The 16,136-nt window shown below is 30.2% G+C and overlaps 1 protein-coding gene across 2 annotated transcripts in view; it reads right to left on the minus strand.

The window, feature by feature from the left end:
• LOC145259143 (adenosine 3'-phospho 5'-phosphosulfate transporter 2-like) overlaps window positions 1–16,136 on the minus strand; it is a 151,878-nt gene that overhangs the window by 46,380 nt on the left and 89,362 nt on the right. For both annotated transcript variants that reach the window (XM_080116854.1, XM_080116845.1), the window contains exon 5: window positions 416–523. In XM_080116854.1, the coding sequence (XP_079972980.1) occupies window positions 416–523 (108 nt within the window). The remainder of the gene's footprint in view (window positions 1–415; window positions 524–16,136) is intronic.

Consider the following 16,136-nt stretch of genomic DNA (forward strand, 5'->3'; position numbering starts at 1 on the left):
TTACAATTATTTTTATAGGAAGAAAGCAGAATATTTATTGTTTCAAAAAGAATTAAATTAATTGTACAATTTTACATAAATACAAAAGAGATATTTGTTTTAATCATTTAAAGCATATTTAGCTGAAAATGACAATTATGGAAGAAAGCCATTTTTTCTTAATATTACTGACAGACATTTGTTATTTTGAAAGGAATAATAATATTAACAGTAATTAATACAGAGTGACACTAAATAATTTCCACAGAGTTCTGCCAGTTATTATTAATTCATTTAAACACGACGTACACCTCCCATTGTCTTCAAATAAAATTAATTTGAACCTTTTGTTTTGGGGAAAGAGAAAGAGTAAAATTGTGAAAGTCAATGAAAGTAAGCAATGTATATAATGCAGACATAAATAAAATATACGCACCATAAGTATCAAAGTTTGGAGAAACTGTGCTGTCAGCAATAGTGAAAATTGCCAAACCCACACACATAGACACGCAAGCCGTCACATCCACAAAACCATAGCGTTTGCCTGGAAATAAAAGCAACTATCAATTGCAAAGAAATAACAAAAATATATAAGGTATATTTTAAAAATTCAAAACTTTAATTATAATTTTAAATATTAGAATGTTGCTACAGAATTAAATCTTTCAAATATTTCAATCTATATTTATACATGTTTCTGAAAACAACTTTTATTGGCAAAATTACATTCAAGTAAAATTTCAAAACACACATTTTTTAAAAAAGATGGACTGTCCCAAATATCAAAATTTATAATGACACCTATAATTTACATTTCCCATATTTTTAAAATGTGATAAATTCATTTTTTCCTGAGGAATACATTCGATATGATATTAGGCGTATGAATGTCTGGCAAGGGGGGGACCATAAATTGAACCTCAGCCGAGCATCTGTCATGAAAATAATGATAGAGTAGAGGCAGACTTACAACATCTCTTCTATGAGAAAGAGGCTGCAGGGAAGAGAAAAGGGCATCACCTACTAGCTTTCAGAACCGGTTTTGAACTCTCAAAGCATAGGGTAATCCAAGCAGCTAGTGCCTAGATGGGGTAACAGTATTTCATCCTAGGACGTACTTGGCTCTTATAAATAGAGGATTGCTTTGACATTGAGATATCTACTGGAACGGTAGAATGATCCAACCATTTTTTTCAATGGTCTTGGCAACGGATTTGATGTACGAGTTCCATCTCAGATCAGGAGTGAGGGTCAGTCCCAGAAGTTTAGCAAAACATGACGAGAGCCATTAAAATTAACCATTGCATTGCAATACATGTTCAAGGTCAGAAGAGAGAGAATCAGAATGATTTTGGTTATTGCTGGCCTTTGAAGTGTTGCCAAACATGTCACAAATGATCTAAGAATGTGATTTGAGGGATCGTTGATGAAGATCAGGAAATGAATTGAGCCCAGGATAGAACCCTGAAGGATGCCAGCATTGATACTATGAGCTTTTGACTTCTGTACATCGATGACTACTCTTATAAACCTATGATTAAAAAAAAAACATTTAAAAAACCTTTGATATGTTAAGAGCAATTGATCTAGAAACGAAACCCCTGTCAAGAGATTCACTAATCTTGTGTGGTGTTACTGTTAACACGTCAGCTGTAGCTCTAGCAGAATGGAAATCATATTGCATGTCACCAAGTAGGTTATTTTTACTTCTGTTTATCACAGATTCCAGCAACTTACTCATGATGCACAGGGGACCGATTAGTTTGTACTGAGAGTAGGTAAACCGATCTCCAGAATTATAAATACAGGGCAAACTGATGAAGTTTTTAAGGTGTTGAGAGCATTTCTCTTTAAGGCAATGTTTAAAGAGTTTCATAAGTATGGAAGCTAGTTCAAGTCCAAGCTTTTTGAGCAATATGATTGAAATGCCGTCAGAGCCAACTGCTTTACTGGAATCAAGGTTTTTGATAAGTTTGGCAACATCATGCACAGATATTTGTATGTTACATAGCATGTTTTCAGTCACAGGAAGAAATACGGGTATTAAGTAGCCATAATCGCAAAAGGTAGAATTTGCTGCAAAGTTCCTTGCAAAAAGTTTGGCTTTGTCTGATGTTGACAAGATTACTTCAAGTCCAGTGATAATGGTTGGGATAGAGAACACACCTCTGTTCAGGACCCTGCTTGTTATTCGCCAAAACTTGTAGGAACCAAGTCACTGCTCAGCTACTTTAGACTTGATGTACTGAGCATATGACTCTCTTGCATTCTTTATTACTCACTTGCAATGGTTTCTGGTAGTCCTAAAGGCAGCTTTAGTTTGAGGACATCTATTTCATTGAAAGTAATTGAAATAATGGTTTCTATGGGTAATGGCAGCAGCACATTCTGAGATGAACCACAACTGGCTGTTATGTTTTTGATGGAATTTCTTGGAGGGTATGAAGCGGTCTATATTGACAGTTAACCAGTCAGTCAGGTCTGCTACTTTAGAGGACACATGTTTTTGGAACATGGAATGCAGAGGTATATCTGATATAAAAGTCATAGAGTATCAATATACTGTTCAATGGAGAGATACATCTGAGGACTTATTGCATTTTGTCTTTATTTTAACTGAGATAACCGAGTGATCAGAAGATCTCAGTGGAAACAGAATGGAAGAGGATTACAGTTCTGGGCATGTTGTAAGAAAAAAGTCTAGGAGATTTGCATACTGTCCGTCAGTATTTGGCACACAGATGAGTTCAATAAGTGTTAGGTTATGTGCAATGGAGAAATCATGACAGAACCTCCCCTCAACATGTTTTGTCTGAGTGGGTTAGCCATCCAACAGAGTGAACACTGAAGTCTCCACCGATGTGAATGCTAGTCAAGAGATGAGCAGATAGGAATTTGGTATGTTTTCCTGCAACCAAACATAAATTGGGAGCCATCCACAGCTACATGTATAAGGGGAAGGTTAATGGCCATTTACAACTGCCAGGAACCAGAAATGTTTTTACAACAAATAGAGCAAGGAGACATTGAATGCACATGGTGAATTTCTGCTAAATAATTTTTATATACAGATATATACAAATATATAACCTATCCTTCTTTTCACCTTAATAGTGGAGGGGAACCTATCGCCATTCTTTTCCTAAAGAATTTATTATAGTTTGTTTTTGTTTTTTGTTTTTTCAACTAATTATGATATATGCTGTATATGACATTACATTGCATCACAAAATAGCAAAACACCTGTCTGTGAATAATTATCTATATATAAAGTATAGCATTCGTGTGCTTGTGTGTACAACTTTCCTACAGCCCAAACCACAGGACAGATCATGACCAAACCTGGCATGTTGATGGTCCCTCACCTAGGAATGATGCACACCATTTTTTAAGATTAAGGTCAAAGGTCAAGGTTATAGCCTATGTATATATTCTCTCCTACAGGCCACACCACTGGACCTATCATAACCAAATCTAGCATGATGATGGTCCTTCACCTAGGGATGGTGCACACCATTTTTCAAGGTTACGGTCAAAGGTCAAGGTAATAGCCCATGTATAAATATATATATATATATATATATATACATACTCTCCCGCAGCCCACACCACTGGAACGATCATGACCAATCTTGACATGATGATGGTCTCCTACCTAGGGATAGTGCATACTATTCTATTTTTCAAGGTTACGGTCAAATGTTAAGGTCGGGACTTTGCTCAGGTGCCTGCTTAGTGGGTAGCCAATCATACAGCAACACACAAAGCGCAGGTATCTTTGCTAATATTTAATATTTTTTTCATTAAATATTCCAAATAACTTTCATCTGCATATATTTTCTTTGATCCTTTTTCAGTTAGAACTAGTTGTTAAAGTTAGAGTTATCAAATTTTAGAAGACAAAACTATAAAGGATGGTGTGACCCTGCCAAAGTTTTGGATAAAGAGGATCAATGTGCATTGATCCAACATGGAGGATCATTCTACAGGGTGCATTCATGTCACTGGATGAAGGTAAACAAGGACCTTTAAAGGCCAAGGAATAAAGAAAATACACTTCCCTTAAATTGTATGAATGAAGTCTTGGAAGAACATATTGCTTTCCTCACAACTGAACAAGAAAAACAAAATATGTGATTGATGCAAAGTAGAAAGTAATAAGGGGACAGGAACAGGACAAAGATGGGAGCCTCGACTGAAATTCTAAGAGATTGTTGTCTTATTAAGCCGTTTTCTTTGTGTGTTTGTTGATTTTTTTCTTTTTGTCGGAACTTTGACTTACACCTGACAAAAAGTAATTGATTTTTTGTCCCAACTACTAACAAAATAAGAAATACAGTATGATGGCTTTAATCGTGTCGTAGAATTTTATTTCATTACTTTTGTTTAATGGAGATGGGTAACAATGAGTTCGAATGCGCAAACTATCCGATAAAATAATGTGTATTGCTGATAAAAATGGTTTTATTTATATATATATATATATATATATATATATATATATATATATATATATATATATATATATACTAGCACGGTCATATGATGTTTCACAGTCATAAAATATGCAGAAATATTATATTTTAATTCATACAGATTTCTTATTATAGAGCCATTTCTCTGTTGATTATTATCCAATATAGTAAGGATTTCAAAAGTTATTAAAAAAATATGACTTGGATACCATCTCCTAGAATTGAAACCAGAACAGTTAACACTCCAGCCTTAGCAGTTATTTATTTTTCCAACATCATTATTATCTGAGTTACAGACAGATGGATATGGAAGGTTGAAAATCAAGCAACTTTTTGAGCATGTGCAAAAGAAACAGCAGGCAAAATCAATTACTTTTTGACTATTCGATATTTGAAAGAAATTGGAAGTATTTAAACTATTAAATAGATCCAATAATTTTTATAAATAGAGATTAGAACATTATCTTAAGGAAATTAGTTAAATTTTGTAACAATTTGGCTTGATTAATAATTTAATGAGCAAACAATATTGTAATAATTAAAATAGACAGTGTAGTTTGAAAAAAGCAAAACAAAACAGAAAATTAAATTAAAAACTTGGGCAACGCTAGGCATGTGCAATTTATTGGTGAAAACTGACAGGGCTTATGGTTTTGAAATTCGGCTTATATTTTTTTTATAAGATTCTAATTAATTTTTTATTGCGTTTGAAAGATTAAAGCCTAAAGTTAATTTCTAAAAGGAAAAAATATATTTTCACACAGGAAAAAGAAGTTATGAAAAATGTTTTAACATCAGCTATGAATCTGACTAAATTTGAAAGTAAAATAAATTGTAAAACTATCTTCAAAGATAAATAATAGTTTTCAGGAACTACTTCAAACATAATTATATAAAGTGTTAAGATACTGAATTCGAAAAAAAAAATTGTTTTTACACAAAAAATTATTAATTATCTCCAACAAGCAGGTTTAGTAATAGAAACTGGCTTTCGCTAACTCAAACGACAAGGCGTTACATAGAATTTCTATGGAAGCCCAAAATGTCAAAAATTTAATTTTGTTTTTAAATCTATTCAGAAATTGAAACATTGTTATACCTTAATTTTCATATTTTTGAAGATTATTAAAAATATTCATTAGTTTAGATAATCTTATTTTGTTGTAAAAAAAAAAAAGAAAAAAAAGAATGGTTTATTTAATTAGAACATTTATTTACTTTTTCACATGAGGACTTGATTGTTCTTGAATATAATGATAAATTAATCCTTTTTAAATAAAAGTAAAAATGTGCATTTCGTGTGTGAAAACGTCAATTAAAATCATTGATTGCACTAACAATTTATTCTTTAAAAAATAAACTAAAACTATTATTCATTAAATAGAATATAGTGGGTAGGATGCAAATCATGTTTGTTTTTCTTACAATGTTGTCCATCTCTACTTCTCCAAATTAACCGTTAGTAGAAATAAATCCCATTTTTTAATTATTTTTTTCTTAGTGATTCTGGATCTCAATTTTTTTCAATTTTATTTTTAAGATTATAAAAATAATCTTACCTTGATATTTATATGTTTATGCTTACAAGGAAAATATTATAATAAAACTTAGCGAGAATTGTTATCATTGAAATTACGTCAAATATTTTTGCACTTATTTTATTTTTTGGTGAAAATAACAATGCTTAATTCAATGATAATTAGTTAAATAAATTAATTTTCCTTCACGTTATGTCGATTTCATTAACACAAATTTATGAGTATTTTTCATAATGTTCTTGAAATATTTTTTTTTTAAATGTGCAATTGTTTATATTTACAATACTTTCATAAAAAAGCAAAAATAAATCAATGCTTTTATTTAGTACTTTAGCAAAGGTGTTTTTGTTTACACAAAATCATATTTTCACTAAGATTTAAAAAAAAATAATAATGGTTTCATTATATTCTGTGATCGTTACTTAATAAAGACTGAAAATTTCGTCAAAATTGACTGATTTTCTGAATTTTGATGAATTTTTAATGTTTATACATTTTGGGGGTTGGCCATTAATTATGCTTGTACCTAGACAACAGCAATAGATACGGCTAGTTTTGAATAAAATTGATTCTTAATCTGATTGTATTTCTTGTCAATAAATAAAATTCTAATTTACTTCATAAAATCTTTAAAATATAATTATTCAGTGTTTTAATCATTGCTGACCATATTGCCTAAAAATAGTTTTAAATAAAACTTTATTACTTTTTGTAAGTGTTCTAAGAACACGTTCTTGTATTATTTTTTTCAATCATTCTATTGGAGGGTAGTCTCTTTTATACTAGTAAGGAGACTCAACATTGTCCGGGATTAAATGAGGATAAACAAATTTTCCATTTTCCCATACTTTTATTGTCATTGTAATTGGTGAAATGGCACATTATTAATCAAATCAATTAATTGCCTGCTCTAGTTAGGGACCTCTTCCCAGCAATGTACTGAGAAGCATCACATGCCTCCTTGCAGCGACTTAGTCCACAATATGTTGTGGTCTACATTGCACTGGAGAGAATCTACTGTTGATTTAATAAAATTATCTATAAATAGTGGCTTTACTTCAAGTTTAAAATGCAAAAGTCAAGTATCATAGTTCAATTGTGCTTTAAAAAGAAACATTTTGAATGCACCCCTGTCTTATAAAAGAATCTAAAGTTGACTATATAGGCTAAACCTTTCTGCTTGTGCAGTGATAAAACTTCTCAAATGCACTTGCGATGTCAGGTTGTATAAAAGTGTTAACTTTGGTCAAAATCAGACTTCTTTCTTTAATCAGAATTTTTCGATTGATTTTCAATACTTACCAGCTGCATTCCAATAGAAAACTCATGTAAGTCCCAGACACATCAAGTAACTTTGTGTGAAATTTCAAAAAGATCGGCCCAGCCATTTTTGAATCCATAGGAAAGGAACTTGTACACACAAAGTTCCTTTCATATAATAGTAGAGATCTCCCTTAAGAATGGTTATAAAATCTATTTTCAATCAATATGTTCTTGGGGTATTTTTTACAATAGAGCAAAAAAAAAAAAATATATATATATATATATATACATGTATAACAAATAAATATCACAGTAGTATTTACTAGGTGGTTTCTATCAGTATTTTGTTTAATTTTCGATTTTTGAGCGATTATCAAAGATGTGACTGTTACATGTTTGCCATTTTTTCTTGTTTGCACATAGAATTTTCCACTATTTGTTTTTCAAACTGAATAAAGCTTTAAAACAAGTTAAAATACTAAAAACTTAGGCACTTGTACATTACTGTCATGAATTGACGTTTTTGGTTTCAGTTTGAAGAGCACACATCAAGTGGAGACAATTCAATTTCAGGACATGGAGAATTGAAAATCTTAACAAATGTCAACAACAATGCAACAATACAAATTAAAAGTCATACATTTTAATAACTTTCATTCATTTCTGCATTTAAAAAAATCCCTTGTAAAGAAAAATTTACATGCATTAATAAAAAACTATTTTGCATTATTAGAATTTTTAAAAATTTTATTTCAATTCAATAAATGTGTAAAAAGAAAACGTGAATTTCATTAATGACTGTTCATAACTATTTATAAATTTTAAGTCATACTTTGACAACTTTCATTTATTTTGTATTAATAATTTTTTTTAACTTCTGTTTTTTTTAATTTTATTTTCATTTAATAAATGTTCAGATAATATTTCATTTCATGTTATTGTATTGTTGTTGACATTTGTTAAGATTTTCGATTCTCCATGTCCTGAAATTGCATTGTCTCCCCCTGATGTGTGCTCTTCAAACTGAAACCAAAAAAGTTCTGCAACAATAATGCACAAGTGCCAAAACTTATCCAGTGAGATAGAAGAGTAACTTATCTTGCCTTTCGTAACATTTATGTGTTATACATTTGTTTCTTTACCACTTTTTTTCGGTTTGTTGTCTATAGTAATAAATGCCCTGTTCTTGTATATTATTTTTATTAATAAAAAAAAAGAACTATTTTAATATATTTTTTAGTTGGGTAGTAGTTTCTTTTTAAAACTATATTTCCCTCAAAAACAGCTATAAAATCTATTTTTAATGAATTAATTTACTCAATAATGGCGCAATTTTCCTCCCTAGCAAAAGTGGCCCTTTTTTCCGAGCACCATACAGACACAAGTCATCTGTAATATTTAATGAAATATGCCTTCAAGAAAAAAGGCTTCCCAGATATGCACACACACATTTGTAATTTCATTATGCCATTTTTTCTCTATATCTGCAATAGTTTCGATATTACGAGTAGTTACTTAATTTAATTAAAAAAAAAAAGAATAAATTATGAAAACCTTTCTCATATAATACAGGGTGGAACAATAAAATTGTTGCCATAGAAAAGACGACATGATTTTTATGAAGACTGGTTTTCTTTTTTGTTGCAGACCATCTATTAGTTGGCCAGTTGTGTACAAATCCCAAGAGTGATAGGAGCCTTCTATTATATTTGAAAATGATACAATATTCAATGAGCAAGATCGGAGATGCGCCACTGTACAACTCATGCTCTCTACTGATCCAAATTATGACAACAGGACCGTTGTCAGCACCCTCCAAATGCATTGCTGAATTGCCACGAATAACAGGGATGTGCTCAGAGTGATGAAAGCAAAGTTTCTAGCCATGATTATGGTCTTTGGTGTGGTTTCAAGTGAAGGCCAGATGATGCCAACTCACATCTTCAAAGTTGGCTTGAAAGTCAACACCAAAGTGTATCTGAACATACTGAAGAGTGTGGTGATCCTCTGATACAATCGGATGGCCACTGACAAACTCAGCACCAGCCCATAAGTCCAAAAACACCTAGGCTTGTCTTCAGAAGGAGTGCTACAACTTTGTACCCTTCTTTCACTGCCCCCCTCCTCCCCCGTTGGATTACTTCATTTGGTCATACATCACCAATATGACCTCCCACAACACCAAAGTCAGCTTGATCACCGGCACTTGTGGAAAAGGCATGCTCCTAGTTCCAGACTCATATTGAGGCAGTGATTGAGGCTGAAGGTGGCTACATTGAATAGATCTCAGCTTTACTACATAATCAAGTTACCTGAATTAAATTTTTCAATAAAAGTTTTAAAATAAAACTGTAGTGTTATTTTCTTTAGGGCAACAAGTTTATCGTTCCACCCTGTATGCTCATTAATAGTCATTATCAAAAGAGATAATTTAACTGAAACTCATGTTTTAGCTAGTTAAAAAGATATACCGAAAAGGTATAAGAGTTCACAGTGAGAAAGAGGTGACTGCTTCTCCTCCTTTCCTCTGAGAAGGAGGTTCTTTTAAAAACAATAAGAAAATTTGATGTAGTTTTCACGCCCTTTCGTTTCTCTTTTTCTGTACAAGTGAAAAGAGCAAATAAATCATAAATATAGTTTGTCTGAAGTAAAAAAAACAAAAAAAAACATCTTTTACTTAAAATACAAATCAATAAAACTGAATTTTCCAAATTTCAATTTTTTGTTAAGTTTTATTTCACTATTATGAACATTTTCCCTCCCCTTCTATTTAGGATTAATTCCTATTTCAGCGCTAAGTAAATTATTTAGAGAGTAATAGATTTCTGCATTAATAAATGTTTTGTTTTGATTTTTTTTACTTAAACTTTGTTTTAGTAAAAATACAACAACAAAAATTAAAAGACCTAAGTTATGTCAAGTTTTATCAGACACGTGAAACACTGAAAAAAGTAAAAAAAAAAAAAACGTTAAGAAAGAATGTTAACTCAAAGTTAACATGTCTAATATAGACAATTATAAAAAGAAAATATCACATTTCTTTGTTTATAAAGACGATGACTATATTTTTTCTGCCCAATTTTTATTTCAGTATTTTGTGTGATAATGAAATATGTCATAACTTATGTTTTTCATGTTATGTAAATAAATAAATGCAAAAGTTTTGTTTTTTTCAATTATTTTAATTAAATTAACGGTTTATGCTTCATTCATTGATACAACATAACATTTCTATTTTACTATTATTACTAGTAAAGCTACTCAGCATTGTCCAGAGTCTAAATTTCCATAAAATACGTAGACTCCAGAAAAATGAAAAGTAAAAAAAAAACAATCTGCATAATATTATAAATTGAAATGTTTTAGGTTAAAATCAGAGTAAAAATACTTATTCCTGAATAAGGTTTGAACTCATAACCTCTATTTCTAACTAAAGCGTGTTAACCAATTTACTCACAACATCAATTCTCTCTCTCACACACACATAAATGTTACAGTAGCATTTATTGGATGGGTTTCTATCAGTATTTTGTTTAATTTTCTATTTTTGAACGATTATCAAAGATGTTGATTAACATGTAGTGGTTGGTTAAATCTAGAATAGCTTGCATTCTGTTTTCATCTCCCCTTTCTTCTTGTCAGCGAAAGCAGCAAAAAAAAAAAGTAGCAAGAAAGAAAGTGCTTTTCATCAATAAAAAGTGAAAAAAAATTATCTATTATTAAGCTAGTATCCGGTGATTTCATTAGCAGTATTATGACTTAACTGTAAGAGTAAGAATTCCTCTGCCTTCTTTATGATTAATAAAAAAACATAACATACTAAAGTTGTTTTTTGTTTCATAATCTCATTAAGAAATGTGGCTTATCTTAACACTTTAATGCAGTTTCAAAGAACACATACAGTGTATGAATAAAACCCTTAACATATTTATACATTTAAGTATAAATTCAAACTACCTTGAATTTGTTTACCAAATACGCAGACACATAGTTTTATATACACATATACAGCAATAATTTTTTTGTCATAGTATTCTCTTAGCCATCATTTAAACAAAGCAAAACAAATTTGGTATGCATACTCACTTGGCCGAGAATGTTATTCAACAAAATATTTACTCAGGTGAAAAATAATTTCTAGTTTAGGGATGGGTATTGTGTAAGAATAGAGACTCATTTCTTATAAACACATTTAAGTTGTCTTAAAAGAATTTTTAAATAAGTGTGATGAGAGGTAGCAAGAGACAAACTGTGGTGGTGAAGAAAACAAAGGAAAAAAATAAGACAGAGAAGGTGAAAAAAAAAAAGAAATTCAAAAAAAAAAAAAAAAAAAAAAGAGGTAGAAAAAGAAGAGCATCAATTAACAACAGTAAATAGAGTGAATAAATATAAGGTATTTTTCACAGTTTTTCACAAAAAAGTTATTTCGATGGTGGACACTTAATTTATGCTGAAATCAATTGAAAATACCCCCCTCATGACCTAAATTAAGTTCAACTCTTCAAACTTGATATGTTGTTAAAAATTATGAGAGTATGTATAAAAGAAAAAAAATTAGATAATTATTTAAGTATAGAGAAAATTAATTCTTGGCAATTTACCTTTTATTTGAAAGCAGATGATTAAAACAGCTACATTTTTAAAACCTCTAACTCTAAGTACAAATAAATTATTAATGAAATTAATTGCAACCAAATATTTAAGGCCTAGGTTTAATTTCTGTATCTCATGTTTATGATATGGTGTAAATAAAAATGTTGTTTGGGAGTACTGACAAAACCAATTTTATTGAGTGACTGAAACAGGAATAAGTAAAATAAAATAAAAATAAATAAAAATAAATTTTAATTTGAAAAAAAAAAAAAACTCTGTAGAAAGCTTTTGCCAGAATGGTGAGATTTATGTAAACTATGGATAAATGATTGGCTGGTGAATGTCGTTCAAACAATTTACAAAAATGCTCAAAGTTGTGGTAGAATTAAAAGCACATTTAGTGACAGCTTGAATCTTAAAATAAGAGTACATCTGGGTTCTGTACCGTGTCTGTTGCTTTTCATTTGTGTCTTAGAAGCATTGTTGAGAGTTGCGTATGGGTTGCCCGGTAGAAATACTGCATATTAATGATTCAGTACTTGCCTGTGAAAAAATGGATGACTTATTCGTTAAGTTAAAGACTTTGTTGGAATACTATTGAAAGTAGAGGTTTGAAAATTAATGTTACCAAAATCAAAATGATCATTACTGGTAGTAGTGAAGAAGTTGTTCCCTTGCTCAGTTTATAAAAATTTTTTTTTTTTTTTTTTTTTTTGGTATCTGTAAGCATTGGGTACACAAAAACTGTGATGGAATTGTTGCTAGGTTAAAAGAAGATAACCAATCTGTGTGCAAGAAATGTAAGCATGGAGAGAGATGAGAACTCAGATGTGGAAAAGTTTATCTGGATGGCAAAACTATTGAGGTTATCAAGAAATTTTGATGATGGTGTATGGAAATGAAACCTAGCCCATGAAGGTTGATTGGTTGACTGTTTTTGTTTAATGGCATATCAACCATTTTGGGGTTATTTAATGCTGAATTCAATAATTTTGGAAAACGTTTTTATGCTTCAAATTCTTTATAGCTTAAAAAATTTTATTCATGGAATTTGGTTTGGCAGTTTTGTTTTACAACATATCAACCCTTTTCAGGTTATTTAATGCCAAATCTAGTAATTTTGGAAAAAGGTTTTATGTTTCAAATTTTTTTATATCTTCAAATATTTATTTATGGTGTTTGGTTTGATTGCTTTACAGAAAAAATAGTTTCGATTTGCAGAATGTAATTGAGTTTTGCAAAGGGAAAGGGGAAAAAGCAATAACATCAGTGTTTGGTGCCATTCAATAACTTCAGACAGCCTGATTTGGTAGCATCAGATGCCCTAACAGATATTACCAATCTGGGCCAAAGTGGATTTGGAAGCAATGGTAAATAGAGACAACTTCACATTCCTCACAGCTTCCTAATGGGACCTCATCACTGAATGCCTTTTAAAGTCATACTTAGTAGGAGTTAAGGGTTGAAAACACGTGTTGTATAGTGGTTAATGTTATGAGAATGATATGGATCTTGTCTTAAAGACAGACTTAGTTTTGATAACCTCAGAGGAAGATTAAATGTGGACAATATAGGGAGATGTATGCAGAAGAATAGAATTGAAAATATGGATGAGAGATTTTGGGTTAGTAGATGTAGAACAGTTGAGATAGCATATTCAGTTCACATGGGAAGGCTAAGAATAAAAGGTAAGTGATAAAAATGGACTGGAAAAGACATGGTCACAAATAGGTTACTTTCAAAGTCAATTTCTTAAAGCTGTCCAACACAAGCAAACATGTAAAGTAGGCACTAAACCGATGCTGGTGGTCGTCGTCATCATGATTTTAGTTGCTATTTAGATTTACAGTAAGAAAATGTTAGTATCTGGAAAACGAAAATGTATTGTCTTAAAAAAGTTTATTAAACTCATGTTACGAAAGCAAATAATACACATTTTTAAGACAATACATTTTCGTTTTCCAGATACAAATGAAGTAAAAAACATTTTCTCCTTGTATTGAAGAAACGTTAGCATAACTAATATCTATATAATATTCTACTTATCCCTTCCTTAGCTAATCTGTATGTTACGCTTTGAAAAATGCCAAATACAATTTTTGATGGTCAAACTGCTTTAAAAAAAAAATTAAAAATAAAAAAATAAAAAAAAGGCCAAATTCACAACCTTGGACAAAAATGAGAGTAACCTCCCTTTGTTTCTCTTGTTTTCGAATATCATTAAAGTAATATATGATTATTGTTGTAATGTTGTGAGAACGGAACTCATAGTAATTTTGATGTGCAGCAGTTCTTTACTGAAGAAAGTCAGCGAAACATTACATAAAAAAAGGGGAGCATTCGAAAGAAAGAGTAAAAAAAAAAAAGAACATTGTCTGCCAAGAAGTGCTAGATTGACGGAGTAAATTGAAGACTGCCTCTTACAATATAAGTTTATTATTTGTATTGAACTATGTAGCACAATATTACTTTTTGAGTATTTATTAATTTATCTCCTTTGGGTAAGTTATACATTTAAAATACAATGGACACTATTTTCATAGAAATAGTAATAAACTCGTATTTGTTGCATGTTACTGGTTTTTCTGTTCAAAAAACTAAATTTTTGTACTATCCAGAAAAATATCAGCTTTATCAAAACATATTTGTTGATTAAATATATTTTTCATTCCATGAAATTTCCATGGATCCTGCTAGTTGTTATTATTTTTATAAATTAAAAAATGTAAATTTTTTAAAAATTAAAAAGAAATCCAAATCATTGCTATGTAAAGAAAAAAAAATGAATGTGAATAAAATAAAGTAATAAGTGTAATTTCATTTTATTTAGATTTATTTAAACAAAGTTTGTTTCTTATCAAAACATGATCTTTGTTTGATAACACTAAATTAACAAGTCAAAAGCATAAGATTATTTAAGTGAAAAGTTTAACAATTTTATAGTTTTAAATAAAATATAGAATAATGAAAAATGATTAAAAAGAAGTAATAATATAAATATATCTGGAAGTTATCTCTTACTGAAAGTCATTGGACCAGATATAAATTTATACATTGGACATGTATAAATGATGAAAGCGATTAGAATTTCAATTTTTTCAAAGTGATAACTGTTAAATATGACTGGCTAGTTAAAGTCAAATATGGATGAATTGCTATTTTGGTATGACTTTGAAAATCAAACAACTATATATGTTAGATTACAGCGATTTACTTTTTCAATGATTTATTCTTTTTTCACTATTGTTTTTAAAATAGTAAATATATGTGTATAGCATGTGTGTGTATGTATGAAATTATTCCCTTTATGTAAATCAGAGAGTACATAACCAAATAATGCTGTTCCATTCATTTGAGTTTCATTGTAAAATTTAATTTGACTAAAGAAAGTAGATAAGTTATTTTACTAGGAACTGACATCAAAATAGACCTGGTGAAAAAATAAAATTGTGTATTCAAGGCAAAGTAACATTGTTGTATAGACAAAGATTTGTTTGGCAAATCCATCATAAGCCAAGGTAAATAGGATATCTGTCAACAGAAGTCTCTTTAGATTTATAAAAATTTAACATTTTATTTTTAATAGATTCAACAATGTCAAAAAGGACAGCCATTATTGCAGAGAGTCAGTTATAAATTTAAGTTTATTATCCAGCCTGGCCTTCAAATCATTAAGGCCTATGGGCAAGAGTCTTAATTAAACTTTCTTTTACGGGACAAAATGAGTCCCAACGAGTATAAAGACCAATAAAAATTGGTTTTGATACACTAAAATGAGAAAACCAGAGGAAGCTTTACAAACGAACAAATCAAGAAACGGAAGAGAAGAATTGGCTTCCTTATCTAAACTAAACTTGAGAACTGGATGAATATTATTGAGGGACATAAAAAAATGTTTGCTTCTATCTCATTGTTGGACAAACAGAAGGTGTCATCAACATAATAAAAATAAGCATCTGGTCTTCAAGAAAACATAAAGATGTTATCCAATGCTGGTCTCAACAGAAAACACATCAATCTCTCTGTAAATAATGTTGTTAAAACTGAATTTAACTGACAGTAACAAATTTTATTCCATGAACATACTTTGGAGAATAGAAGGAGTGGGTAGTTGACTACGATATAAAGTGCACATATTAATCATCTCTAAAAGGGGAACACAGGTAAAAAGTCTTGTAATATCAAAAGAACACACACGTTCTTTTCTGCTTTAGAACTAATTTAAAATATATACATAACTTGAGGAGAGTAGAGAATGAGTTCCTAATGCGGCTCTTCAATGAAAACC

Source organism: Euprymna scolopes, chromosome 3 (assembly GCF_053919585.1).
Source record: "Euprymna scolopes isolate OS-2025 chromosome 3, ASM5391958v1, whole genome shotgun sequence".
Lineage (NCBI taxonomy): Eukaryota > Metazoa > Mollusca > Cephalopoda > Sepiida > Sepiolidae > Euprymna > Euprymna scolopes.